Source organism: Microcaecilia unicolor, chromosome 2, assembly GCF_901765095.1.
Source record: "Microcaecilia unicolor chromosome 2, aMicUni1.1, whole genome shotgun sequence".
Lineage (NCBI taxonomy): Eukaryota > Metazoa > Chordata > Amphibia > Gymnophiona > Siphonopidae > Microcaecilia > Microcaecilia unicolor.
The window spans coordinates 151,027,437-151,055,149 of NC_044032.1; the positions used below are offsets into that span (position 1 = coordinate 151,027,437).

Here is a 27,713-nt window from a genome sequence, read left to right on the forward strand (position 1 = left end):
TGTGAACACATGTGGAGGAGCCTAGGCCTGATCCTGTTATTCAAGTTTGGCTAGAGAGAGAAATCTCAAGGCTCAAAGTGTTATAGCTCTCAGTGCTGGAGATGATCAAATCGTTCAAATCTGCAAATGTGAGACTGCCAGGATATGTGGCTAGAACTGCATAAAAGTGTATGACAGAAAATTTATGTGATAAACTAAGTGGCGTTCCTAGGGGGGCTGGCACCTGGGGCGGATCGCCGATGCGCCCCGCCCCCCGGGTGCAGCGCCCCCCCTTAATGCAGCGCGGCCCCCCCCCCCCCCCCCGGGGGGGGGGGGGGGGTGCCACGCGCGCCTGTCCTCTGTTGTTCGATGCTTCTTCTCTGCCCCGGAACAGGAAGTAACCTGTTCTGGGGCAGAGAAGCAGCATGGAACAACGGAGGACAGGCACCCACCGCCCCCCCCCCTAGGAACGCCACTGGATAAACTTTACTTAACCAGAAAACTGCTAAACTAGAGAAAGAGTAATGCATGCAAGATTACATAAACTGTATGTTAGACATGGTGGAGACTGGAGAGACGCAGCAGTATTGGTGAATACATTAAATACTTTTACATTGGCAATCCACTGAGCAGTAAAGCAGCAAACTGTTATGATGCACTAGTGACTGCTTTAGATGCAAGACCAGATCATGAACTTTAGAGTATGTTAAAGGCAAGCTTCTGGATGCATAAAATCCCATGGCTGAAAACACAAGTGCTGGCAATAAATCCACTGCTGAAACAGCTTTACCCACACAGGCCTGTAAGCCTAAGGACCCTACAAGGAACTATGAAACCAAAGAAAGGTTTGTTTGTAGAAAGCCTGGTCATCTAAAGGTAGGGTTACCATATTTTGTCCTCTGAAAAAAAAGAGGACACATGCCCCGCCCCTTGTCCCACCCCGCCACTTTCGCATCCTCACCCCGCCCGTCACATATTCCCCGTCCCCTGAGTCACATATTCCCCTCCCCTGCCCCCCCCCCCGTCACCTCCCCTTACTTACTATCTACTGCCCTGGTCATCTAGTGACCTTTTCGGGGCAGGAAAGAGCCCCCTCTTTTCTGCCCAGAGCTCTGCTTTCGGTGGCCGTTTTGAATCCCAAGACCATCATAGCAACAGAATGCAGGGCAAGGCAGCGCTCTGGGCAGGAAAGCCTTCTTTCCTGCCCCGAAGAGGTCACTAGACAACCAGAGCAGTAGATAGTAAGTAAGGAAAGGGGAAGGGAGGCTAGGATAGGCCCGCCGCCCGCCCGTTTGTCCAGAAATCCAGACAAACGGGCGGACTGGCAAAACCCATCCGGACGCCCGGACATGTCCTCAAAAAGAGGACATGTCCGGGTAAATCCGGACGTATGGCAACCCTATCCAAATGTATACTGCAGATGTAGAAAGCTGGAATAAATCAGAGTTCTATGAAGACAGTTAAAAAGGCTATAAAGAAGCCTGAAAACAATTCAAATGCTGTTTCACTGAAGGCATGGTATATTGATTCAGGTGCCACAATTCATATGACAAATGATAAAAGTTTCTTCACTCACTTTAAGAAGACTAATGGTGAAAGTATTGATAGAGCTGATGGTTAGTATATGATCTCTCATGAAGGAGAGGAAGGGTATGTCCACTGTCCAGTTTCCCCAAACATTACCAGAAAGCTGTATGTGCCCAAGCTTCAAGGTAATCTGTGAGATAAGCCAGGGACATGTAGTGACACTTCAAGCAGATAAATGTCTTATTACAAATGGACATCAGTGGCATAAGGTAAACATGCAGGTGAGCTTTACCAATTGAATTGCACTGAATCTGTGAATATTGCTACACAGAAAGATCATGTTAAGTGCATTCATGCATGGCATTGCCAACTAGGACACAGGAATCCAGACTCTAAATTTGCCCTAAATCTGCATGCCATAGGTATCAATATATATATATTTTTTATTTGTACCCCGCACTTTTTCCCACTCATGGCAGGCTCAATGCGGCAGGCAATGGAGGGTTAAGTGACTTGCCCAGTCACAAGGAGGTGCCTGGGCCGGGAATCGAACTCAGTTCCTCAGTTCCCCAGGACCAAAGTCCACCACCCTAACCACTAGGCCACTCCTCCACTCTATGTTGAATATTGAACCATGCAGTAAAGAAATAAATTGTGCAACCTGTTTGAAAGCTAAAATGACAAGGAAACCTTTTTCAAAGGCTAGTAACAGCAGAGCTGACAAATGTCAGGACTTGATTCACAAGGATGTGTATGGGCCTATGAGAAATGAGACCCCAGGAAAGAAAAAGTATTTTCTTATATTAATAGATGATTACCTAAGATACACAACAGTGTACCTCCTGCACACCAAGGACAAAGTTTCTGAAAAACTGGAGGAATATCTTGCCCATGTAAACAATAAATTTGGCACATTTCCTTTAGTATTGCGTGCAAATAATGGCATAGAATATGCAGGTGCCAAGACACAGACCATTCTGAAAAAACATGGGATTGCATTCCAGACTATAGTTCCTTATAACCCAAAGCAATATGATGTGGCTGAAAGGAGGAACAGGGCACTTTGTGAAAGCAGACAGAGCATGCTTTCTGATGAAGACATGCCAGTCACTTACTGGGGAGAAGCCATCATGACGGCGTGCAATATCCAGAATCACACATGTGGAAAGGCAATTGAAAGAACTCCGTATGAATTATATCATGGAAAGTAACCTGACCTGTGGCATATTAGAATCTTTGGAAGCAGAGCATTTGTACATGTTCCAAAGGAAAAATACACAAAGTGGGAACTGTGTGCAGGAGGAGTGCTCATAGGCTACAGTGAATCACAAAATGGATATAGGATTCTGCACAAAGACACTAACAGGGCAACAGTAAGCAGCAGTGTGGCAATTGATGAAACCTCAGAACCTCCAAAGGGTCAGGAGACAACTGAAACAGTTCAGCCTGAGCACGAGGTTCAAATAAGCAAGCCAAAATTGAGGTCACACTAAGTTCTTCTATTAGTGTTGAAGAGGAAGTGGAGCAGCAGGCCCTACCTTCAGTCAGGAGTTCTACAAGATATAACAAGGGTATTCCACCCAAATGCTTATCTTTCATTGCTTCTATATCACCAGAGCCTGAGCCAAAGACATGTAGAAACTGCCTGCTTGTGAAAGACAAAAATGGATTCAAGCTGAAGATGAAGAGATGGAATCTGTTAGACAGCTTCATACCTGGGAGCTTACGAAGCTGCCACCAGGAAAACATGCTATTGGATGTAAGTGGTTTTAAGACCAAGTGTGACTCTGAAGGAAAAATACACAGGTACAAAGCAAAATTAGTAACAAAGGGCTTTCTAAAATATATGGGGAAGATGATGATGCCATCTTTGAACCAGTTGCTAAGCAAAGCACCTTCAGAACTGTCCTTGTCCTAGCTGCCTTAACATGGAAGAAAGACATTTTGACATGAAAACCATTTTTGTCAATGGGGAAATTGAAGAGGAGCTGTATGTGGTACAACCTGAATGCTACATTAAAATGGGTAAGGAGCATTTATTTTGTCTGCAAACTGTAGAAATATCTCTATGGTCTCAAGCAATTGGCTAGAGACTGGAACTGCAAAATAAATAAAATCTTGCTGGAGCAAGAGTTCACGCAAAGCAAGGCTGACCCATGCCTGTATTCCAAGTTTATGGATGGAAAGTGGATGATTCAATCATTGTCCATGAAGAAAGTGCAGAAATTTCAAGGCTAAGTGAAAGTTTTACCTAGCACTTCACTACTAAGGATCTAGGAGAAGTGACATACTACCTAGGAATCCACATTCAGCTGCAAGAAGATGGGACCTTTCTTCTGAATCAGTCTGCAAAGATCACAATATTCGGACAATTTGGTATGTCTGAGATGAAAAGGTGCATCAACACCAACAGATGTATCATATCTGAAATTGGAAGGTGAGGATGATCTCCTACCACGCAATGAATACAGACAAGCAGTGGGGGTACTTTTATTACTCAGCCAGATATTGCAGTGGTGATGTCTCATCTTTGTAGACCTGTCAGTAAACCTCATCAAAGTGATTGGAACACCATTAAAAGAGTCATGCAGTACCTTAAACATACTCAGAAGTCTAAAATGTCAGCAAAAGGAAATCTTGAGCTCAAAGGATATGCTTACTCTGATTGGGCAGCTAATGCCAGTGACCATAAATCAACAAGTGGCTACTTGTTTAAGCTTGGTGACAGTCTGATCTCATGGTCCAGTAAAAGACAATTGACAGTTGCACTGTCATCAACAGATGGCCTACGCAAGCCAAGAAGTTGTGTGGCTGCATCAGCTGCTTCAGGAGCTCAGGCAGTCATTTGTTCATTCAACAATTTTATTTGAGGACAATCAAGGATATATAAAATTTGACAAACAGTGAAAAAAATAAATGCCAGAACCAAGCATATTGATGCCAAGCATCACTATCTCTGTGACCTAGTGGAACAAGATATGATTGTGATTGAATACTGTGAGACTGATAAATACACTAGCAGATGTTATAACTAAGCCAATATCAAAGCCAGTTTGAAAGTATAAGATCCACGTTGGGACTTATCTAACAGCTGTTGTTGAATGGGGGTGTTAGACATGTATTGTTAATGCAGTCTGTGTTAGCAACAACAGTTCAGTGATGTGTAGAATGTGTGTGTATCAGTATAAGGCTAGTCACAATTCACAAGGTATAGTTCCTATCTTTGGATAGCATGAAGCTACAGAAGTGCCCTCTCCCTGTTATGAGTAATTCTGTTAGAGAGAGCAGGCTGGAAGGAAAACATGTGCTTTGAAATCTCCATTTTGTTTTGTTCACTTGTTTTGCATTAAATGTTTATTGTTCATGAAATTGACTTTCATGTTAATAATGCTGCAAAAGCAACTCTATCAGGCATAAAGGCTAATGACTGGGCCAAAACAGTGAAGGGACCATGAAGATATTAAATAGCACAGGAGCCAACCAGGAACCCCGAGGAACCTCACAGGGCAACATATATGAACTTGATCAAGAATTATTCCAGTTTACAATGGTGGAACAATCCATAAAATAAGAGACATACCAAGAATAAGCTATATCAGTGATACCTATATCATGAAGGTGAGTTAGCAACAAGTCCTGAATAATAGTGTCAAAGGCTGCCATCAACTCGATAGATACAAGAACAAACAAGATATTCTGGGCCAAGTGTTGCTGAATATAATTAGTAAGGCCTAGAAGCACAGTCTCTGTACTATGGCTTATCCTAAATCCCATTTGGAAAGGATATTAAAAAAAACATCTGTCTGATCCAAAAATTCCTCCAACTGGTCCAATGCAAGTGACTCTGCTAACTTGGAAATAAAAAGTAAAATTGAAATTGGACCAAAGTCCATAGGCCCAGAGATCTTCACACATGGACTTTTCAATTTCAGACAGATATAACTTTCCTTCCAAATATCTGGAACCACTTGGTTGCTAAAACGGTTATCAATGAAGAAATAAAAGGCAAAAGAGTAGCTGTGAACCGTTTAAATCACCCGGAGGGCATAGGATCATGAGGAGCTAGAACTTTGAGAAACAGATGTATAACAGATTAGAAAAGTACACACATCTAGTACAACACCATGGCATACTTCCCTGTCTTGAGCTCACACATTTGAGTGTACCTGTGTGGTGGATTCTGTTGGGAGGGGAATGGTGGAATGTGGTTCCTTAGGGTGGCAAGGGGTGTATAATTTGGAAGTGTGGTTTGTGTGCATGTGAGATAAAGTTTGTGTAGTAGGCAGTGTGTATGACAGTTGTTTGTATCTGTGGAAGAATGTATATCTCTGTGAGTAGTGTGAATAGAAGTACTATGCATCTTGTGTCTCTCATTGGAGAGACAGAGCAACTTGTGGGAAAGGATAGAAAGGAGAGATTGCCCACCCAGTTTCAGTAACATACTCTTCCCTCTAGGGCAGGGGTGGGTAACCATGATCTTTGAAGACCACAATCCAGTCAGGTTTTCATGATTTCTACAATGAATATGCATGAGATTGATATGCATGTATTGCTTGCATGGTATGCAAATCAATCTCATGCATATTCATTGTGGAAATCTTGAAAACCCAACTGGGTTGTGGCCCTTGAGGACTGTGATTACTCACCCCCTGCATTAAAGCATGGTAGTGAACTTTAGGAAATCTATTTCACAGCTTCTTAACTCAGAACAAAAGGCAGTTGATGAAATCCTCACCACACAAACAGGAACACTTCTGTTGCCACCTACCCTGCCAAAAATACCTGGTCTTTTGAACCTCATGACCTCTTCCACCTTACCCTCTCATGCTTACCAAGGCTGCTGGAAAACAGTCTCCTTAATATTTCCTATCCTGGGGGCTCATTTTCAGCTATATGCCAGCAGAATACGTAGGATGATGTGCAAGGTATGAATTAATTTCTGCCACTGTAGAAAAAGCATGTAAAATATACTTTAGGAAAGAGTGACAGACTTTGAGAGTGATAGTCCTGGGTGCAAGATGGCTGTGGGTGCCTTCTCTCTCTCCCAAATACATAGTACTTCATTACACTAGAAACTAGAGAGTTACATGGGGACAGAAATTTCACCCATCTCTGCCCATTCCCAATGGAATCTAACCCATATCCACCCATACCCTCTAAGATCCATTCCAACCCCACACATATCCACAGGAGTTGCCACTATTATTTACTTGCTCGCAGCTATTTCTTCCCAACCCCAACAGCCTCCTGTGTTTTTTTGGATGGTATTTATTTAACCACCGAGTGTTCTAAGCCTCAATCTGGTGTTCCAGCTTTCTCTCTGCGCACTCCATGCCTCATTCCAGCACTAGCTAACTGCATCTCTCTGTACATTCCAATTACCTCTTTCAGTGCAATCCAAGCCTCATTCTGGAGTCACCAGGGATTTTGACTATACTCCAGTGGGAATCACACAGCAACTTCTTCCATCCCTGTGGGAATCTCATGGGTTTCACAGGATCCCCACAATCCTCATTCCTTATGCAACTATCTGCTAGGAACGCTCTTACACTGCAACACCACCTCTCTTATCAAACACAAAACATCTTACATCTCAGGACAACAGATGACTGTTCATAGCAAGCAAAGAAAAAATTGGCACAATAGACATTTGTATATTCTGTATGAAAGAGCTAGAACTTGTTATTCATCTCATAGCTGGCTATGTGCTGACGGTGGAAAATATTTTATTCAGAAAGGCACAACAAGGTGGAATGTCTCATTCATTGCAAGCTCTGTCAACATTACAACAACACTATACCTAAAAAGCATTGGGATCGTGACCCTAAAAGAGTTATGGAAAGCAAAGAGGTTATGATAATCTGGACATCCCCATCTTGACTGATAGCAGTAAAAGCCAAAGCACCAGAATGGCAGTAATAAAAGAGATGTCAGTCTGAAGAGATTACTCAGAATCGTGTGGAAAGAGAACCACCAAGAAATGCAGTCAGAGACCAAAAAACGTGGCAGAAATATTTCCCATTGTTTTGGGTGCGAAAAAAAAAAAAAGCAAATAAAAAAAAACTGGTCCTCACAGCAATATTTATTTGTAACAATTAAAATAAACAGGAGCCTAACATAGCCATGCTTTGCCCCTTCTGGGGCTGCGTCAGAGGCTATAAAAACGGTTAAACACACAAAACCAGTGTTAGTAACAAATTATAAAAACTAAACATATTAAAAAGCAAGAATCACATAAATATATAAATAATGCCACAGACTAACAATACATATACAACTGTGTGCACTAGTTAAGAATGAAAATAAAATCATTCATAAGGTTACCCGAGAATCAAATGAGGTGAAATAAAAGTAATACATACCCACTAGGTGTATGAATAAGATGTCACCTAGATGGTAAAGGCTAAAAAGACAAAGCATACAATAAGCACAGCCCCTTAAGAGACAAAAACAAATAAGAACAACCCCTTATGAATAATAATAAACCTTTAACATACAGAACACAGATAGATGCACACACTCCACAAAACACCTATATTCCAACAGCATGCAGTTCTTTGTTGTGTTCATTCAGTAAAAGCTTCTACCCATAATGCTCTTTAAACACCATAGAGAGGGGGTGGCAGCCACATCATCATTCAAAATACAAACGATAGCCAAAATATAAAAATAAAACCTTGGAACAGTCCCCCATTTAAATGAGACGTTGAACCCCACCCCCTTATATTATGTGCCAATGCTAAGAAAAAAACTTCGGAAAAAGGGGCAGTTAAGAATATGCTCATTTCACCTCTTACATTAATATAGACCGGTAATGCCACAGAAGATAAAACAAGGTTTAAAGAAACACTGATAAATCCATGTCCATATTCAGCCCTCCAGGAACTAATGTGCCAAACCTGAAAATGAATTTCAGCTCTATTCTTAATGGGAGAGTATCCATATCTCCTCCTCTCCATGCTCTCCTGGGGACAATGCGCAGAATTTATAATCCTCAAAACAGTGTTCAGCTGCCAGGGTGTGTTCCACACAATGGATTTGTCTTTGATGCTTAATGGCGCTTTTATGTTCCATACTCAGTCTTAGGTTCATTCTTGCCATGGTATGCACATAACTAGCCCAGTTGGAGAACTTGCCCTTGAGAACCTTGATGTAGTACAGCACCACATTCTCCTTGCCCATTTTAGGTTATCTTTTTGCCCCTGAACCCTCCAATTTCAACTTGCACCATCTCAAGGACTTCCCAATTGCCTCCTTTCAAGCTCTCAAAATCTTATTCCGCCTCCTTTTTGTTTTTGCTATTTTGCTTCTTACCCTCAGTTATCTTTTACTACCCTAGCAGGAGGAGTATTTTGAGCAGTGCCAAAGTAATGGAAATGGAAATCTATTTGGTGAAAGTCCCAGCAGTAGGGGGTCCCTTAGAAAGTGAAGGGAAGTATAAAGCTGGGGTCTAAGAAGGTAGGTGCCCAGGGTCTTTCTCCCATAAGGAAGTCCAAGTAAAGATGCAATGGTAAGTGTGGTGTATTTCTCACCCTGGGACCCTATCAGGCAGGTCCTCTAACTCAAAGGGGGTAGGGTCAGGAGTGGAGACCGCTCCTCCTAAGGAAGGAGTGTGGAGGAACAGAGGCCAAGATGCACTAAAGACTCGTTAAAGCCCTTTGCTTACCAATTCCCTTAGCAAATCGGTAAGGAACGGGCATGCATCAAGGAATAGGAATGCAAATGAGCTGCTCGTTGTAGCTCACTTGCATTCTCTATTCCATCGTTAGGTGATTTGAAGTCTGATCTACAGATGAACTCTGAGCAGATCTGCTCAGAGGAGGAGAAAAAAAAAGGTGGGGGGGGGGGGATCAGGGAGGATTCCCTCCAAAGAGAAATGAAACACAGAAACAGGCAAGTACCTGTCAAGACCTGGTACAAAGGGAAGTAGGACCTAAGCCCTGGATGAATCCCGCTTGCCTAGTCCATACAGGCATAGGCGCCCCGTATAAGAGGCTTGGGGAAGCTAAGCCTCCCCAGCCTGCCACTGCCACTGCCCCGCCCCCCTGTACCTTTAAATATTATATTTTTGCTGGAGTCGCAGGCAGCGCCTGCATTGAAGGCATCAACAGGCTCATTGCGGTTCCAGCAGCCTTCCTTCGCAAGTCTGATGATGGCTCTGCCCTCTTCTGATGTATTTCCTGTTTCTACGAGGGCGGAGCCATCATCCACTTGTGAGGGAAGGCTGCTGGGACCGCGATGAGCCTGCTGATGCCTTCAATGCCGGCGCTGCCCGCGACTCCAGCAAAAATATATTTAAAGGTACGGGGGGGGGGGGCAGGAAGGAAATGAGGGCAGACGGGAGAGGAGAGGAGGGTTGCTGCACATGGTGGATGGAGGGGAGAGGGCAGGGGAGAGGAGGGTTGCTGGACATGGAGGGGGAGGGAGGAGTGAGGAAGGAGATGAGATGACGGAAAAGGAAGAGAGTAGAAAAACTGCCCATGGATGAAGAAAATAGGCAAAAGCTGGATCCACTGGACAGTCAAGTTTGCGGAGGACCCAGCTTTTACTTACGGATGTAGGACAAGAAATGAAGAAGGCGGAAGGTAAACAAATAAATGGAAAGGAAGCCCTGGAAACGGAGTTAAGAGACAAGATAGCAGCAGAATCGGATACTGGGCCAGCACAATCAGAAAAACAGTCACCAGACAACAAAGGTAGAAAAGATCATTTTATTTTCATTATACTGTTTGGAATATGTCCACTTTGAGAATTAGGTGTTCAACATTAAAAGTTTATTTACTTATTTATGACATTTTATCCCACATTAAACATGAATTAGGATGTTTTGTGGCTCTACATGAGAATTGTGATATTATGATCCCTTGTTTCAATATTGTTGACGGTCTGCATTTTCCGTATGGGTGGTATATTGGTGTATTAGGTTCTGTCCAGTGTAATATTTATGGTACAGTAAGGTTCAGAGTGTGTTTTTGCACAAAGTTGTGCATAGTGTTTTGGAGTTGAGCGATTGTGGTTAGTATATGCTTTGAGCAACCACTTTATTCTTTGACAAATGATACATATCTAAATTTAATAAAAGGTATTAATTGTGACATTTATTTTTATTTTCTGTGTGATCAGACAATTATGGATTTAAGCTCCACCCCTGGCCCCACCCCCTTTAGCCTCCCCAAACAGTTGGGCCACCAACCGCCTATGCATACAGGCCATGCATGCAGTGAATTAGAGAGCTTAGACTCCCACAGAGCAGGGAGAAGGGCTTTTGTCTAGTGTGATGGCACTGAAAGGACAAGCAAGGAGAAGGTATAAAGTCTTATAGTTAAGAGTAGATGAGAGGGATCAGGAACTGCTGGGTTTTTAGTGTTTGAGAGGCACTTACACAGAGGATGCAAAACATCCACAGGAGAAAGGAGATAGATGTAGAAGAATTATAGACAATACTGTGAGCAAGTTTGAGGCTTTTTGCCATCATTAGGTTTTAAGGACTAAATGCCTCAGTTTTCATTGCTTTTTGTATATTTTTATTCACCTGGGGATGACCCAATAAATGGATACATTTATTTAAATCCCTATCAATCTCCCCTGGTGATTTTTCCAGTGTGGTAGTGTGTGCCTGGAAGAAAAAAAAGGAGGAAAGGTGCCTCACGTGAACAGCAAAACAAAAAAGAGTGAGGCGGACTCAGAAAGGACATCAAAGTTTAAAAGTCTTTATTGTAAAAGCCATAAAACCAACCAGACATGGCTGTGTTTCAACATAAGCCTGCCTCAGTGGTCAAACAAATCTGATATATGATGAAAATAAAGATGCAATGGTAAGTGTGGTGTATTTCTCACCCTGGGATCGTATCAGGTCCTCTAACTCAAAGGGGGTAGGGTCAGGAACACAAGTCATGGCCCCTGTTCACATTCTCTTCCTAGCTCTGTCCCTTCCTAATCTTTTCCCTCACCCCCTACCTCTCTCCGCTACAGGAACTCACTTCCCATCCATTGACTTCATCACCTCACCTTCTCTCCTACCCTCTTGGCTTTTAATCTCCGTCTCTTTCTTCCCTCCATTTTGCCTTCCCCATTCCACCTAAATACCTCTCGCCTTCGACGCCTTCATGGCCACACCTCTCCTACTCTCCTCCGCTCTCTTTTACTCCTTCTCTTACTCTCAGCTGGTGACATCAATCCCAATCCTGGCCCTCCTCACCAACTATTATCCAAACTCTACAGATCTCACCGTGACCTCTCTAACCTCATCTCTATTCCTCTACTCCCCTCCTCTTCTCTGCCCTTCTCTTGTGCCCTATGGAATGCCCGCTCTATCTGTAACAAACTCCCCTATATCCAGGACCTCTTTATCTCGCGTCACCTCCATCTGCTCGCCATAAAAGAAACTTGGCTCTGCCCTGATGACTGCTTCAGTCGCAGCCCTGTGCCATGGCGGTTATCTATTTTCACATACTCCTCGCCCTGCTGGCCGTGGGGGCGGTGTTGGACTACTTCTCTCTCCCTCCTCCAGATTTCAACCCCTTCTTCCACCTCAATCTCACTGTTTTTCCTCCTTTGAAGTCCACTCTATCCGCCTTTTCTCTCCTCTGCCTCTTCGAATAGCGGTCATTTATCGTCCCCCTGATAAGTCCCTTTCATCCTTTCTCAGTGACTTTGACGCCTGGCTTGCCTTCTTCCATGATCCTTCCTCCCCCTCTCTCATCCTTGGTGACTTTAATATTCCTGCTAATGATCCTTCCAACTCTTATATTTCCAAGTTACTTGCTTTAACGTCCTCCTTTAATCTCCAACTATGCTCCACCTCCCCCACTCATCAAAATGGTCACTGTCTTGATCTCATCTTCTCCTCCAACTGTTCACCTTCTAGTTTCCTTGCCTCTGATCATCCCTCCTCTGATCACCATCTTATAACTTTCACACTTAAATCTCCTCCCTCCCAGTCCCGTCCTAGCCTATCTAATTTATCTAGGAATCTTCACGATATTGACCCTTCATCTCTATCCTCCCATGTTTCAAACCTCCTCTCTACTGTGGCACCATCCACGTCTGTCAACGAGGCTGTTTCTTCTTACAACAATACTCTATCCTCTGCCTTAGACACTCTTGCACCTTTGATGACCCGCCCTGTAAGGCGTACAAAACCCCAACCTTGGCTGACTTCTAATATCCGCTACCTACGTTCCTGTACCCGCTCCGCCGAAAGCCTCTGGCGGAAATCTCGGGCCCTTGCTGATTTCTTACACTTTAAGTTCATGCTGACCTCCTTCCAATCTGCTCTTTTACGTGCCAAACAGGATTATTATATCCAACTGACCAACTCTCTTGGCTCTAATCCTCGACTTCTCTTCACCACATTGAACTCTCTACTCAAGGTGCCCCCTCCCCCAACTCCCCCTTCATTATCTCCTCAGACCCTTGCTGAATTCTTTCACAACAAAGTTCAAAAGATAAACCTTGCTTTCTCTACCTCACCACCTCTCCCTCCACTAGTCCGTTCCCCTCTCTCTCCTTCCCCTCATTCCCTTTCCTCCTTTCCTGAAGTTACTATTGAGGAAACTACACTTCTCCTTTCTTCCTCAAAATGTACCACCTGTTCCTCTGATCCCATTCCCACCCACCTTCTTAATGCCATCTCTCCTACTCTTATTCCTTTTATCTGTCACATTCTCAACCTCTCACTTTCCACTGCGACTGTCCCTGCTGCCTTTAAACATGCTGTGGTCACACCTCTCCTTAAGAAGCCTTCACTTGACCCTACTTGTCCCTCTAATTACCGACCCATCTCCCTCCTTCCTTTTCTCTCCAAATTACTTGAGCGTGCTGTTCACCGCCGCTGCCTTGATTTTCTCTCCTCACATGCTATTCTTGACCCATTACAATCTGGTTTTCGCCCTCTCCACTCAACCGAAACTGCGCTTACTAAAGTCTCCAATGACCTATTACTGGCTAAATCCAGAGGTCAATATTCCATCCTCATTCTTCTTTCCGCTGCTTTTGACACTGTCGATCACAGCATACTTCTCGATACCCTGTCCTCACTTGGATTCCAGGGCTCTGTCCTTTCCTGGTTCTCTTCCTACCTCTCCCTCCACACCTTTAGTGTTCACTCTGGTGGATCCTCTTCTACTTCTATCCCTCTCCCTGTCGGCGTACCTCAGGGTTCTGTTCTTGGTCCCCTCCTCTTTTCTATCTACACTTCTTCCCTTGGTTCATTAATCTCATCCCATGGCTTTTCCTACCATCTCTATGCTGATGACTCCCAAATCTACCTTTCTACCCCCGATATCTCACCTTGCATCCCAACCAAAGTTTCAGCGTGCTTGTCTGACATTGCTGCCTGGATGTCTCAACGCCACCTGAAATTAAATTTGACCAAAACTGAGCTTCTCATTTTCCCCCCCAAACCCACCTCCCCGCTCCCCCCGTTTTCTATTTCTGTTGATGGCTCTCTCATTCTCCCTGTCTCCTCAGCTCGAAACCTTGGGGTCATCTTTGACTCTTCTCTCTTCTTCTCTGCTCATATCCAGCAGACCGCCAAGACCTGTCGTTTCTTTCTTTACAACATCCGTCAAATCCGCCCCTTTCTTTCCGAGCACTCTACCAAAACCCTCATCCACACCCTTGTCACCTCTCGTTTAGACTACTGCAATCTGCATCTTGCTGGCCTCCCACTTAGTCACCTCTCCCCTCTCCAGTCGGTTCAAAACTCTGCTGCCCGTCTCATCTTCCGCCAGGGTCGCTTTACTCATACTACCCCCTCTCCTCAAGACCCTTCACTGGCTCCCTATCCGTTTTCGCATCCTGTTCAAACTTCTTCTACTAACCTATAAATGTATTCACTCTGCTGCTCCCCAGTATCTCTCCACACTCGTCCTTCCCTACACCCCTTCCCGTGCACGCCGCTCCATGGATAAATCCTTCTTACCTGTTCCCTTCTCCACTACTGCCAACTCCAGACTTCGCGCCTTCTGTCTCGCTGCACCCTACGCCTGCAATAAACTTCCTGAGCCCCTACGTCTTGCCCCATCCTTGGCCAACTTTAAATCTAGACTGAAAGCCCACCTCTTTAACATTGCTTTTGACTCGTAACCACTTGTAACCACTCGCCTCCACCTACCCTCCTCTCTGCCTTCCCGTTCACATTAATTGATTTGACTTGTTTACTTTATTTATTTTTTGTCTATTAGATTGTAAGCTCTTTGAGCAGGGACTGTCTTTCTTCTATGTTTGTGCAGCGCTGCGTATGCCTTGTAGCGCTATAGAAATACTAAATAGTAGTAGTAACCTGACCCAAGTCCATCAGGCCCAGCATCCTTTTGCTCAGTTTGGCAATGAGCTGTAGTACAGTTGCTACAATTACAGTTATAAATTGGAGCAATTTCAGCAAAACTGTTAAAGAATGTTTCTAGGACCCTCACTAGATCCCAAGAATTTCACAAAGGAGGCTAGGGGTGAAGTAGAGGGGCAGCTTCTGTTTTCATCTTTAAGAAGTGACCTAGGAGCATCAGGCTGCAACTCAGCAGCCTAGTGCTCTTGGCCAGGAAAAATATTTGATTTACACAGTAATGGTTTGCATCTCATTACTACATCTCCCACAATAACAAATCAACACACATTACAGTAATATAATGCACCTTATTGCTCTTTAACATAAATTAAGGGAAAAATAATATGTTATGGCCCTGTTTACTAAGTCGTGCTAGTGTTTTTAGCACGTGCTAACAGTAAGAGACACCCATAGGAATATATGGGTGTCTGGTGTTGGCACCCACAAAATGTTAGGTCACGCTAAAAACACTAGCGCACCTTAGTAAAATGGGCCTTAAGTACCCTGCGTGAAATATGAAACCTTTTTACAACTAGGTGGCCTGGCTACACCAGTGGTTCTTAACTAAATGCTTGGGAGACCCCAGCCAGTGGTAATTTTAGGATATTTACTATGGATATTAAGATGTCTCTTTAATAAAGATATCTATATATATAAAAAAAAACTCACCCTCAACGTTCTATTTGCACTGACGTCACTGAAGCCAGGTTCGTAAGTTCGAAGCTCTGAAGCCACACAAAAATCACAGTCTGTGGGCCCCGCCCTCGCGTCAAATGTTATGATGCTGAGGGCGGAGCACATTCTCAGCTCCAACGTTGTACTGCACTGTAGCTCTGCTCCGCCCTCGCGTCAAAACGCGATGACATCGAGGGCGGAGCACTCGTTACTGTATCGGTTCCTACTGCAGGGGCATTCACATGACGCTGAAATCTTCTGTTTTGGCAGGTCAGTGGGGAAGCCTTCGGAGAGGGGGGAGCGCCGGCAGCGACATCGGTGGGGGTGGAAGGGGGTGCACTGGCAACACACACATCGGTGGGAAGGGAACGGTCACAGACGCTGGGGGGTGTGCCAAAAGGGCCAGGGTCACAGCACATTCGTACGGAGGCTGCAGGGGGGCCGGCGACACGGAGACACAAAGGGACGGAGGAGAGCCTTGCTAGCGCCCGTTTCATTGCGATTTGAAACGGGCCTTCGTTACTAGTTTGTTATAAGCGATTTTTTTTTATCTATTTTTCCTTTCCAAGCTATTTATATCTTAATCATCCCAGTTTTCCAAGACTAGCTCCAAACTATTTGATTTTTCAAAAATGATTGAAGACATACATATTTGATTTAAATGAGTAATTAGTTTGGGATGTGTGTTATTGTAATTCATTGTTCTTCCCCATTACGGTTTGGGCTTTTTTGTCAGTTGCATTGAACCTTTTTAGGGATCCTGTGACTAATCAAGCTCTTTGTTAGTTTAGATTATGCATAACAGAAAGATTTGTACACAATGGAAGCAGTGCATGCAGATCACTCGTGCACATTGATAATGGATGGAAAATGCAACTGGCTGCATGTGACCCAAGGACTTGGCTGAGAACCCCTGGTCTACACTAAGCGGCTATGCACAGAAAATATCACACTAGGAGCCCAGACCCTACAGTACAGCAATTTTAAAAGAATGAAAAAGATGTTTTAGAGATCCCAAATAAACAATGTGTAGTTGTCTGCATTAAAAACAGGACACCAATCATCCAAATTTATTTTATTTGCAAATAATCAGAACGTTGCATCATTAGAAATCAGTGAATAGTTAAAAGCCTTACCCATCCAATGAATGATGAAGTTAATGCAACAGTTCTCAATTAGGTTAAGAGCCTGGTTTTGAAGATAATCTGTCATTTATGAAATAAGACCAAATGTATGCATATCTAAGAATGGATTAATTTGTATATTTTCAGCTCCTCTGAAAACCAGACTTATTTGGAAATCTTAAGGACAATATGTATCATGACAGTTTAACGAGTGCTTTAAATTCTCCAACTTCAGGAAGCTCTTGAAGTTTAGAGAATAACATTTCCTTATTATTCTCATTCAAAACACCTCCAGCCTAGTACAACATAATGTGAAGTCTCTATTTTAACTCCTTAGTCAATAATACTCAACAATCTATAATCCAGTTTTCAGATTAGAACACTGAGAACACCCATTATGCAGAATTACAGTTAAATTCTAAACAATGTATGCAGGAGCAGCTATGTCAAACTGGCTTCTTCAAATCAATTGCTTGAAAATCATGTCCTCTCAGTTCAATTAGGTGTTTTCAAATCTCTCAAATTCCCACAAAAAGATTTCCATAGAAAAGTAGGTGCAAAAGTTGGTGGTGCTCTGTATCCATGGACTTTCAAAATAAAGGTAAATGCAACAAACAAGTTACCAGCACACAAATGTATTCACTTCAAGAAATAAAACAGCGACAAAAGTAGAGTTGATGGATTAAGCCAATTTAACCAAAATTAATTCAGAGAAATTTGTGATTAAAAGCATGTGTGAAAACCTATCACACGGTGGAGCCACTTTTATTTGTGCGCTTCACAAAAACTAGAGTTCCTATGAAATTTATAAATACATCACCTTACCACACAGTACGAAAGGAACATCTGGATAGATGTCAATGTTAATTCATGTGCGGCAGCTTAATTCAAATCATATACTGAATCTTCTGGCGAAACAGGCAAATGTCTAAAGAGATAATAATGTTGGAAAACACCTCCTGTAGAAGTCCAGAACCACACTTCCCCAAATAATCCAGATCTCCAACTTTTATCTGATTTAATAATTTAGCTCAAGTTTCTCAATTACAGATCAGCTTACATTTTAAATGAAAATTAGAAGGGCTTTAAGATTCTTTTCCTTGTTGACCACAAATCCTTGATAAATTCTCTATCAATTTACTAGAAAGAAAGAAGTAAAATCATTTTTTCTTACAGGAAATTAAGGCTGATATTGACTAACACACCTAATGCTCAAGTCACGCACTCAAACCCTCTGAACCAATCATACTGAATCAGAAAACAAGAATCAGAATTGCAAAGTTAACATTTTATTGAACTGGAACTGGCTGTAAAAGAGGTATAATAATGGCTCAAATAGTCAACACGCCCTATGGCATTTCAACTTGTAGAATCCAAAAGACAAAGTGAATGGAACTGAAAAATGGTTTAACACTTGAATTCTAGAAGGATATTACAGCCATATTTAAGTTTCAAGTTACCCAGTTACAATGCTGTTGATGAAACATTTGCCCTTTTGTCTTTTTAGTGCCAGCTTTATCTCATTCCCCCAACAACCCATCTTTCCTCCCCACCTTCCACAAAAAGAAAAATAAAAAATTCAAAGTGCTGGCATGAATTCTGATCATCAGGTATTCACGAGGAAGGGATTTTGCTACAAGTTTGGAAAGAATTAGCTCTAGGAGGATTTCAAAGCAGCAAAAGACAAATACAAACCAAGCCTAAGTTGGGAGACAATATTTATACTGCCAGAGGAAAAAAAATCCTTAGTCTGGCTCTGGGACACCAGTGAGAAGATAAAATGAAAAGTGAGCTGAAATGGAATCAAGAAAACAAAACAAAAATAAAATCATTTGTATTTATGGAAAGGGAAAATACTTAAGCCACCCTTGGGTAAACTGATTCTGCAATCTTGGAAAATGTGAAGCTGGGAAACAGTTTCCTTAAAACATTTTAAAGCATTGTTCCTGTGTATAGGTCATGCTGCAGAATAGACCTATTCATTACATTGCTCGCTTATGAGGGCTCTGCAGCTATCCAGTATCTGCTTTGTTTACTGGCTCAGTCTTTTCCATTCATTTACTAAATGCTGAAAACAGTACAAAAGCTCAGTACATGTTCTTCCTTTCATGGAATACCAGACAATGGGAGGGGACATTTTACAAAACATTCTAATGCTTAGCACTTCTGGAGCTCTGTGTTCTATTGTACTTATTGCATATTAAAAATAGAAACAGAACTAAGCAGATATGTGCTGAGGCAAGGGAGAAGTGTCAGAGCAGCTATACAAGGAAAAATCTGAACATTTCACACCAAAAACATTTCTAATTGAGGGTATAATTTTTATAAATTGAATATATTCAGGTATAATAGCATTCCCTACCTCAGGACACTAAACCAGTGTGATTTTCATGATATCCACAATGAAAATGCAAGAAAACTTTAGATGCACTAGTTCCATTCAGTGCATATTCATTGTAGATATCCTGAAAACCTGACTGGCTAGGTGTGTTTCAGGACTGGTTTGAGAACCCCTACCCTACAGATTAACCTGATACATAAGCAGTTAACCTGCAGTTTGAGTTTTCCCTTTTTGTTCTGGGGCTGTCATTCTTTCCCACTTATCTAGATCAAACCTCATTTTATTACTTCACCAAGAGAAACTCAATCCATAAAGCTGAAGGAATGACGTAACTGCAAATTACATATGAGATATACATTAGAAGTAAATTTAAAGGTACTTTTCTACCAATTTCAAGGGAATAAAAAAACCCCAAACTTAACCAGGACAAAAAAACTATATATCTTATTCAAATTTAACCAAAATTGAAGAAATAGCACGCTATTTGCATTTCCTTTGAATCAGAGACATAGCTAGGTGGGGTGCAAGGGGAGCAGCCACTCCCCCATATGGATTTTGAATAAAATGGTGCCTGTGTGGATCAGGCCCTTCAGCTTCACACTGGCCCTCATTTTACAAAAGGTCTGCTCCCCCCCTTACGTCAAAACCTGGCTTTGCCTCTGCTTTCAATATCAGGTAAAACTAGTTCTCTCTCAGATTCAAGAAAAACACTTGCATTTTAATACAATGTAGTGAACCAAGCTCACTTGATAGAAGAAAGTAACACTGTAAAGGCCTTATTTCTAGCAATCATATATTGGTCAGCAGGAATGTAGACTCAAACTAGACTTGCAGTTCTGATTTACTGGGAAGGCTGACAAGTTTGCAAGGACAAATACTAAATACAAGTTTTTTTAAATTACAGTGTATACAGTAGTTTGTCCTAAAAATCTAAGTGCATTGCCAGAGCACTAAAAAGGAAGCTATCTCCAACTTCAACACACTACCTGTAAACCAGAAGATGTCTCCTTCATAGTTATAAGGAACTTGTAAAGTGAGGGGGGGGGGGGGAACTTCTTGAACATTAAATATAATTTTAGACCTTACAAGTTACAGTTAATGTCAATGTGCTATGAAGTCCACTAGTAGTCCCAATAAATACATAAAAAGGGAACAAGGTTTGATGAAATAGTCCCAGCTCCCTTTAATTATACTCCAGGTGATGCAGTAATTTCACATTCATATTATGCCATTAAAAATCTGAATTAACCTGGAAGAGGCTGAATTGTGGTCTACAGAGCAAACAGAAACAAACAAGGCTACAGAATAAAATGGTTGATTAGAATGGTTGCTATAAAAAACCTGAACAGCCAAACCCATAAAAGATCTGTATTCTCTCATTATGTTAATATTGAAAAGTACACTTAAAATGTCTAAATATATTTTTGCATTGTAACAATCACTGCTCTCAGAACTTGTTTCTAATTTTTTTTTTAATGCTGATTTGAACTAAAAGGAAAAAACCTATTTAACACAGAGTCCCTTTTACTAAAGGGCATTAAGCACTTAACGTGTGGTTAGTGTGTGGCGACAGGCTACTGTACAAATGCACTAAGGCGTTGTGCAGTAGTTTACCTATTGCCCAATGGTTGCATATTGAGGCCAGAGTCTTTTTCAAGTTGTTTTCTTTTAAACACTGCATGGGCAAATTCTTGGTTATTTGCTTACTCATTTTTGTTTTGCATTTTCTCACAGTTAGGAGATGTGATAATTTTTTTTTACATTTCCATCAATTAAGGGTAAGAATAGATTAGCGTTGGCTGTTCAAGTAGCATGCCTATGGAAAGATATTGCTGGAATGTTTTCCTGGTTATTTGCTTGCTCACTTTTGTTTTGCATTTTCTCAGTCAGGAGATGCGATACTGATAATTTTTTTTTTTACATTTCTAACAATTAAGGGTAAGAAAAGTTAGTGCTTTTTGATAAACCTTTGGGTGTTCAAGCAGCACACCTATGGAAAGATATTGCTGGAATGTTTTTCTTTTCTCAATCATATCTCTTTTAGGACAAGTATAAATTGTATTAAAAAAATTGTAACATGATCAGCTTTTCTGATTGAAAAGTTATCTTCCCGGAAGTTATGTTCTCATTTTCTTGCTATCTGTAGCCCGGATGTAATGTAATATAACAGGTTACTGAATTTTTCTGCAATTTTCTCTGAGGGGATTGACATGGGCGGATAGTGGGTACAGAAGTGTTAAACAGCTAGCACATTATACATAGCACACACTAACTTCATAATGCCGAGTTAACACTGGAGCACTTGGTGCCTCCTAAATAAGTGGTCCCATGTTAACTTCCTGCAAGTACTGCATGTAACGAACGGGCAAGCATTAATGCATGACCAGCAATAAAAGATAGAGGAAACACCTCCATAAAGTACTGCATTAAATCTGGGCTTCACGCACTGTAAAATCCTGCATTACAACACAGTGAGCCCATACTTTAGTGCACTAGACAGGCAAGACTACAGTTTAAGGTATCTGTATTGGTCTTTAAGGCTTTTCATGGGGAGATTCCCGCTTATTTGAGCGATCATTTTTCTTTTTTGAAAGGCGGCCTTAGATCTACTAGAAATCATCATCTGTTACAGTTCAGATTAAAGCCTTATGACCGCTCAAGGCATCTTTACCATATCAAGCAGCATCATGTTGGAACCTCCTGCCTCTTTCCCTTAAGACTAAGCTTGTCCAACCTATAGCCCGCGGGCCAGAATCCGGCTCACTTAAATGCTTCTTTTCCTGGCCCTCGGAAGCTTGGCATTCTTATGGTGTTTACAACAGTGGAATTCCTGCTTCCTCACCATTACTCGGCGCTCCAAGTTTGAGCCATCTAGTACTGGAAGTTCAGAACAGTCTTGCAGTTTCAAGTCTCGCGATACTTCGAACTGTGAAACCAACCTGAGCTTCTGGCACCATGTGGCTCAAGCTTGCAGAACGCTTGTCACACTGGGGAAGCAGGAATCCCACTGCTTCTTCTGCAGTTGAAGCCAGATGAGGGGAAAGAGACTGGATGAAGGACTGGGGTTGGGGGGAAGAGGATTAAAACGCACCTTTTTATTTTACCATTTCACAAAACATGTGGCAAAATATGACTGCATGTTTTGGCCTTCCGAATATTACAAACTATAAAATGTAGCCCTAATACAAAAAGGATGGGCATGCCTGCCTTAGACTAACGGAATTATTGTAAGTTCAGAAAGCTACTCAAGATGTTTCTTTTTAGGAAGTATTTTTAGGAGCTCAAATTAAAGATGTGTTTTGTTTTATTTGGGTGGGTTTGATTTAGGGTTAACTAATGTATTGTAAATGTCTGGAGAATGCTTCAGATTCTGTTACCTGCTTTGAACTTGGTGGTTATTGCGGGATATAAGACTGTAATGTAACTTGGGTAGAAGGGCCCCACCAGTAGTTTAAAACCTAGTTTTATGAGAAGTTAATTTCAGGTGTGATTTCAGAGCATGATTCTAAGTGCCAACCAATGTCTTTCTGGAAAGTAGTACCAGCACTATACTGGAATTGGAAATCTTTGCCTGTACGAGGACTAACTTTTTTCTAATACACCAACATTTTCTGGTTTACAGAAACATGAATGAATTAAGTTGAGGCTGGAGGAAAAGTTTATTAAACTACCACCAACAAAATTTGGCAAACATTCCATTAATCTGCTCTGTAAACAATGCTTTGCTTTTCACATGGCAGCACTTTTGAAAAATACAAAGATGAAGAACTTAATTTTGATCAAAGAACTTTGTTCCCATTGATATTTTAAATCAAAACATACATTGCATGAAATGAAAAACTTTGTGCTGATTGATGATCACAGTTTGCTTTTTTTCTTTTAAATACATCTGTTCTTTGTTATATTCCTGGTATCCAGGAGAAAATCTTTAAATATACATATGTAGACAATAGCTTCTTTGCATCTCTCTTCAAAAATACTTTATAGCTGTATATAAATAGGTCACCTACATTGTTAATTTTTTTCCCCCCAAAACTAGATGTGTTTATCAATTCCCTTTCCCCCAAGTAAATAAAGCTAACAAATTGTTGAAATGGAAATGCCTTTGTTTCCATTATAAAATAGCAAATTTTTAAGAAATAGAGTAACACTCACCAGTTGTTTGAACCTGAGTGTTTGGCCTACTTGAGTATAGCAGCTTTTTTTTTTTTTTTAATCATGCATGCTCACACTCACACAACTCTTACACGCAGACATGCACACTTTTCAGAGGCTAGTAGGCCACAGGGTGCTTCCCATGATGCAATGAAGCAGGAAGCAATATAGCTATTAACTACAATAAAGGGCCAGATGTACTAAGTTTTTCTAATTTTGTGTCTAACAAACATAGTACATAAGCCTTAGAATACATTAGCAAACATCTTAAGGCAACCACTGCAGTGGGGGCTTAATTTACAGGGTTAAGTTTAAGTTTCAAGGCAAACAGAATATAGATTATATATACACTGTTCCTAAACTCTTCCAATTCTATTTTTTGTGAACTCACCCCCATTTTGTGCAAATTTCAAAAAACCTACCAATTAAGGCAAAGGGTTTGCATGAAAAAGGTCAGAACCCACCCTCACATGGCTATATGCATATCAAACATGCTACATTTAAAATGTTCACAATTTCAATAGTACAGACTACTGGGTTTCCCAGTGCCTAAAATGATTTGCATGGACAAATACATCTGGGGAACAAAAGTAGAAGACAAAGCAGCTTCAGACAGACAAACAAAGAAAACCCCCTCAGATTTGCTAATACTGAAACTCACAAAAGTTTCTCCTTTTTTCATTTCAGAGTAACTGATTTGGAATTTTAAATAAATAACATTTATTCACATCTTCTGGTCTGGGCAAAGTTCTAGTGCCACGACTCTGCCTGTTGGTCAAATTCACCAATTAGTCTCTTAATGTGAGCCAGCTTGTTATGAAGGTATTCACATCTGTATTTTTCTTCATGGTAGTTGGGGTTAGACTGTATAAGGAATGCAGGGTTTGGAGAAGGAGAGAAAAAAAAACAGAATTAGGCCATGAAAAAAAAATACAACGATAATGCAATAAGCTTACATAGTTGGTTACACAAACCTTTTTGATTTTATGATACTCCTGTAAAACTTCTTCATGAACCACCTATAAACGAGAAATTCAAAGCATGAATCACTACATGGTTATGAGCAAATTAAGCCTGATAAACAGATTAAGGATTAAAAAAAAAGTTTCTCACTCCTCTCTCTCTATATATATATACATATAATAAAAAACAGTGACCAGAGGTTCAAACTCGTGATTAGACACTAACCAAGAGAACTTTGAGAAGTTGCCTACAAAAATGCTCTAGTACGATCATATTAAACATCTTTGAGAGACAAAAACAAAGATTGCTACACTAGAAGTGAGCTTACTTATGGTGAAAAGACTCCTGATACAGGCCTGACAGGCCGAAACACAGCTGTGTAGAGTCTCACTCACCGACCTTCTTATTGGATTATTATTTTTTCTGATACCCCGTGCTTTCCCACTCATGGCAAACAATGCGGCTTACATGTTTACCTAGTTACTAATAAATGTGTTTTAAACTGGATATCAACTTGATACGTCATCCTTCCTATTTTTGAGTCATCTTTGCTGTTTTGTTTCCATTGACGCTTTTTGCTAAGACTGGTTTCTTCTGTTTTTTTGCAACACGCCAGTAGTAGCAGCATCACAGCAGAACAAATGAGAGTTATCAGGAAGCATATGATAATGCATCTTCACTCCTAATTTAACCAAACAACATACATTAAGCCCAACTCGGGAAGAGGGAGAGTCCTGGCAAATCTAAAGAGCAGCTGGGATCTACCACAGCACTTCCCTCCGATGTAGCAAGCTGGAGCCAGAGTGGCACCATGAAAGCTGAACTGTTATGTTCAAAGAAAAACTCTTATAGACAAGCTCTCCAAAGATACAGATTACAAAGGATAAACAACTTCTATTAGCTAGGAAAAATGACATAATTTTGTTTTTGCTGGGCAGAGGGGTGTGAAGAGGAACAACAACCTACAACTATAAAATGGGTCCTAGAAAGAAGATTCTGCTTTTTCAATAGGCCATAGATAATGGACAGTTCAAACCTATACTCAAACCATAAGGATATGTCAACAGTAATGAACTGTGAATGTGTGGACTAAATGGGTATAACAGAATATGCAATTTACTATTCAGTTCAAAATGGTATGTTTTGTCACCATAATCTAGCTTATTAGGGCAGAAATAAATTGCTCTCTTGCAATAAAAAAAAAAATAGAGCCTTTTTGCTGTTTTTACACAGATGACCTGGGAAAGGCTAGAACAACTGACTGATTTAAGGTGGATACACGATACAACCTCATGATGCAATATGGTATAAGCCACCAGGACATGAAGCTTAAAAGGTTTCTGAAACCCAATGCTCAAAAGCTCTAGCACTAAAGCAAACAGCACCCGCCCCATACTGCAGGAACAGTGCAGAAAAATAGTCCAACGCTCAAAGATAATGGCATTCAAATTATATATGTGGAGGAACAGCGCTAATTTGGGCATTTGTATATTTAGAACGATTCCTTCTAGCCCCTTGTGTGTGATGGAGTCGACTTGGATCTACATGCAAGTCTGATTGATAAATGAGGATACTCCCCCTCTTCTTTTATTGATCTATGGATTAAATGGATTAGGTAGTTTGGGGGACAGACTAGTTGTTGAATGATGGTGTCTTCCTTGGTTAGCTATGTTTCGACAATACAGAACAAGTCAGTTTTTTTCTGCAATGAAGCTTGTGATATTTCTTATTACAGATCTTGCACTAAAATAGCCTAATGCATTAGAAGGGAGACTTCTGGCTTCTGCCAGTGATTTTCAGAGTTACTTTAAGGGCCTGATTTAATTAAGTTTTTGTCCAGAGATACAGAATTGGAAGAACTCCTTAGTAAAAGAGCAATCCAGGAGGGAGTTTCTCCCCTCCCACCCCAAACTTCTGGGGACAACATTGGAGAGCTAGGGAAGGAGAAGCAAGAAGTCTCAGCCACTGGCTCCTATATTTAATGAAAATTTGTCAAGGACTGTCCAAACAAACTGGCCAGCCATCCATTATCCTCTCTCCTCAGCACCTCCCACATTACCTAGCTGGTCCTTGACCTGTCAGGAGGCTTAATTTGCTGAACAAATAGCTCTTTATCCACCTATATGAGTGTCATGTTTTAGCCATGTGGTGCTGAACTCTCAGGATTTAAAGTCTCATGGGACTTGAAACTACAAAACTTGGCACCAAATTTCTGTCCCTTGTGGTTTAAACCTGAGAGTTGCATGTGCAGGTATTTGAGGAGCTGTTTTCAGCAGTATTTCAGGCTTTAAAAAGATTGGGTTGGGGGGGGGGGGGGGGGGGGGGGGTTCATTATACAAGGCACAATTTTTAAGCATCACGGTAACCTGGCACCTGGACACTTGCCAAGCCCTGTTCTAGAACATGGTTTTAAAGTATAGCACCATCTTGCTAGTGCATGCAATAATGATTTTCGGACTGTTTGGTGATTTTGAGAGGTCCGTGTAAGGATCCATCGAAGTGCCCTTCCTGAGGCAGCTTTCATTTTGGTGAAACAAGGCGCACTTGTTAAAGGGTGACATGGGATGGTGTCAGCATTTCAGATTAAACAGTGTGGCGATGTCCCCAACTACACTACCATCAGCCTGAATTCTTACAGCTAACCCAGCCTGGAACTATAAACAAGAAAATAGGTGAAAGATTTTTTGAAAGACATTGATTTGGTACTTTTTTCTTTCACATTTTGAGGTACTGGGCGGTTAGGTATGCCAGTTTCAAATGCTATAGATTTAGGCTTTAAATTTATGTGTGTATTTGGGGTTTTCTAAGATTTACCGGTTTTATAGCTGGTCTGGTGATTTTGAGGGGAGGTGTTTCACCTTGTTAATTTCTATTAGTGAAGGAGAGGGAGAGTTTTTATACCATCCATTTTTCTCATGTATTCATGAGTTTTTTCGTTTGGCTTTTTTTCTCTCTCATTCTCCTCACTGGAACCAGTGATAGTACTCTACTCCTTTAGAAAATAGTGGATTGTGCAATTTTTGCAGTATGTTTCCTATCAGGAGTTTTGAGGCTCCTTGTTGATTAGAAAAGATACCGGTTGTGTAATCTTGGAATTACAAGGTGCGACACCCACAAAACTGCAATTTCAACCTCTTTTGTTATTTAGAATTTGAGTTGAGACGGTTTGAAATTCCCTGTTTATATCTAGAGTGTTTAAAGTATAGATGCAATACTTGGGGAAAAAACATTGTGACAATGAGGAGATACAAGGAGTCCAATAAAGCAACACAGTAGTTGACAACTGCATTTTTCCCCCTTTGAAGATGAAATGGGGGTCCAAAGACCAAGGCTCTCTTACCTGATATGCTTTAGATCCTGGACTATGGAGCTTACGCTTTGCATCAAGCTTCATAAATTTTCTGGTAATGCTTTCCACTCTGGCATGTAGGTTGCGATATTCATCATATTCAGAATTGAAGTCATCCTTATAACTTTGACGTTGTTCACATGACACAATAGCTTTGTATTTTCTATTTGGCAAAAAAGTTTTTCACACAAGACTATTAAAGGTGCGCAATAACTATTTCCTCTCATTGAATTTAAAGGTCTATTCATGCTACCATTAAATCTGAGAAAAAAA

General features: G+C 41.3%; 1 protein-coding gene across 2 annotated transcripts in view; it reads right to left on the reverse strand.

Annotated features, from left to right (window-relative positions):
• Window positions 1-17,905: 17,905 nt before the first annotated feature.
• Window positions 17,906-27,713, reverse strand: part of ELL2 (elongation factor for RNA polymerase II 2) — a 153,258-nt gene continuing 143,450 nt past the window's right edge. For both annotated transcript variants that reach the window (XM_030193405.1, XM_030193406.1), the window contains exons 10-12: window positions 27,432-27,603; window positions 24,103-24,147; window positions 17,906-23,992 (exon numbers count right to left, since the gene is read on the reverse strand). In XM_030193405.1, the coding sequence (XP_030049265.1) occupies window positions 23,879-23,992; window positions 24,103-24,147; window positions 27,432-27,603 (331 nt within the window). In that variant the 3' untranslated portion in view covers window positions 17,906-23,878. The remainder of the gene's footprint in view (window positions 23,993-24,102; window positions 24,148-27,431; window positions 27,604-27,713) is intronic.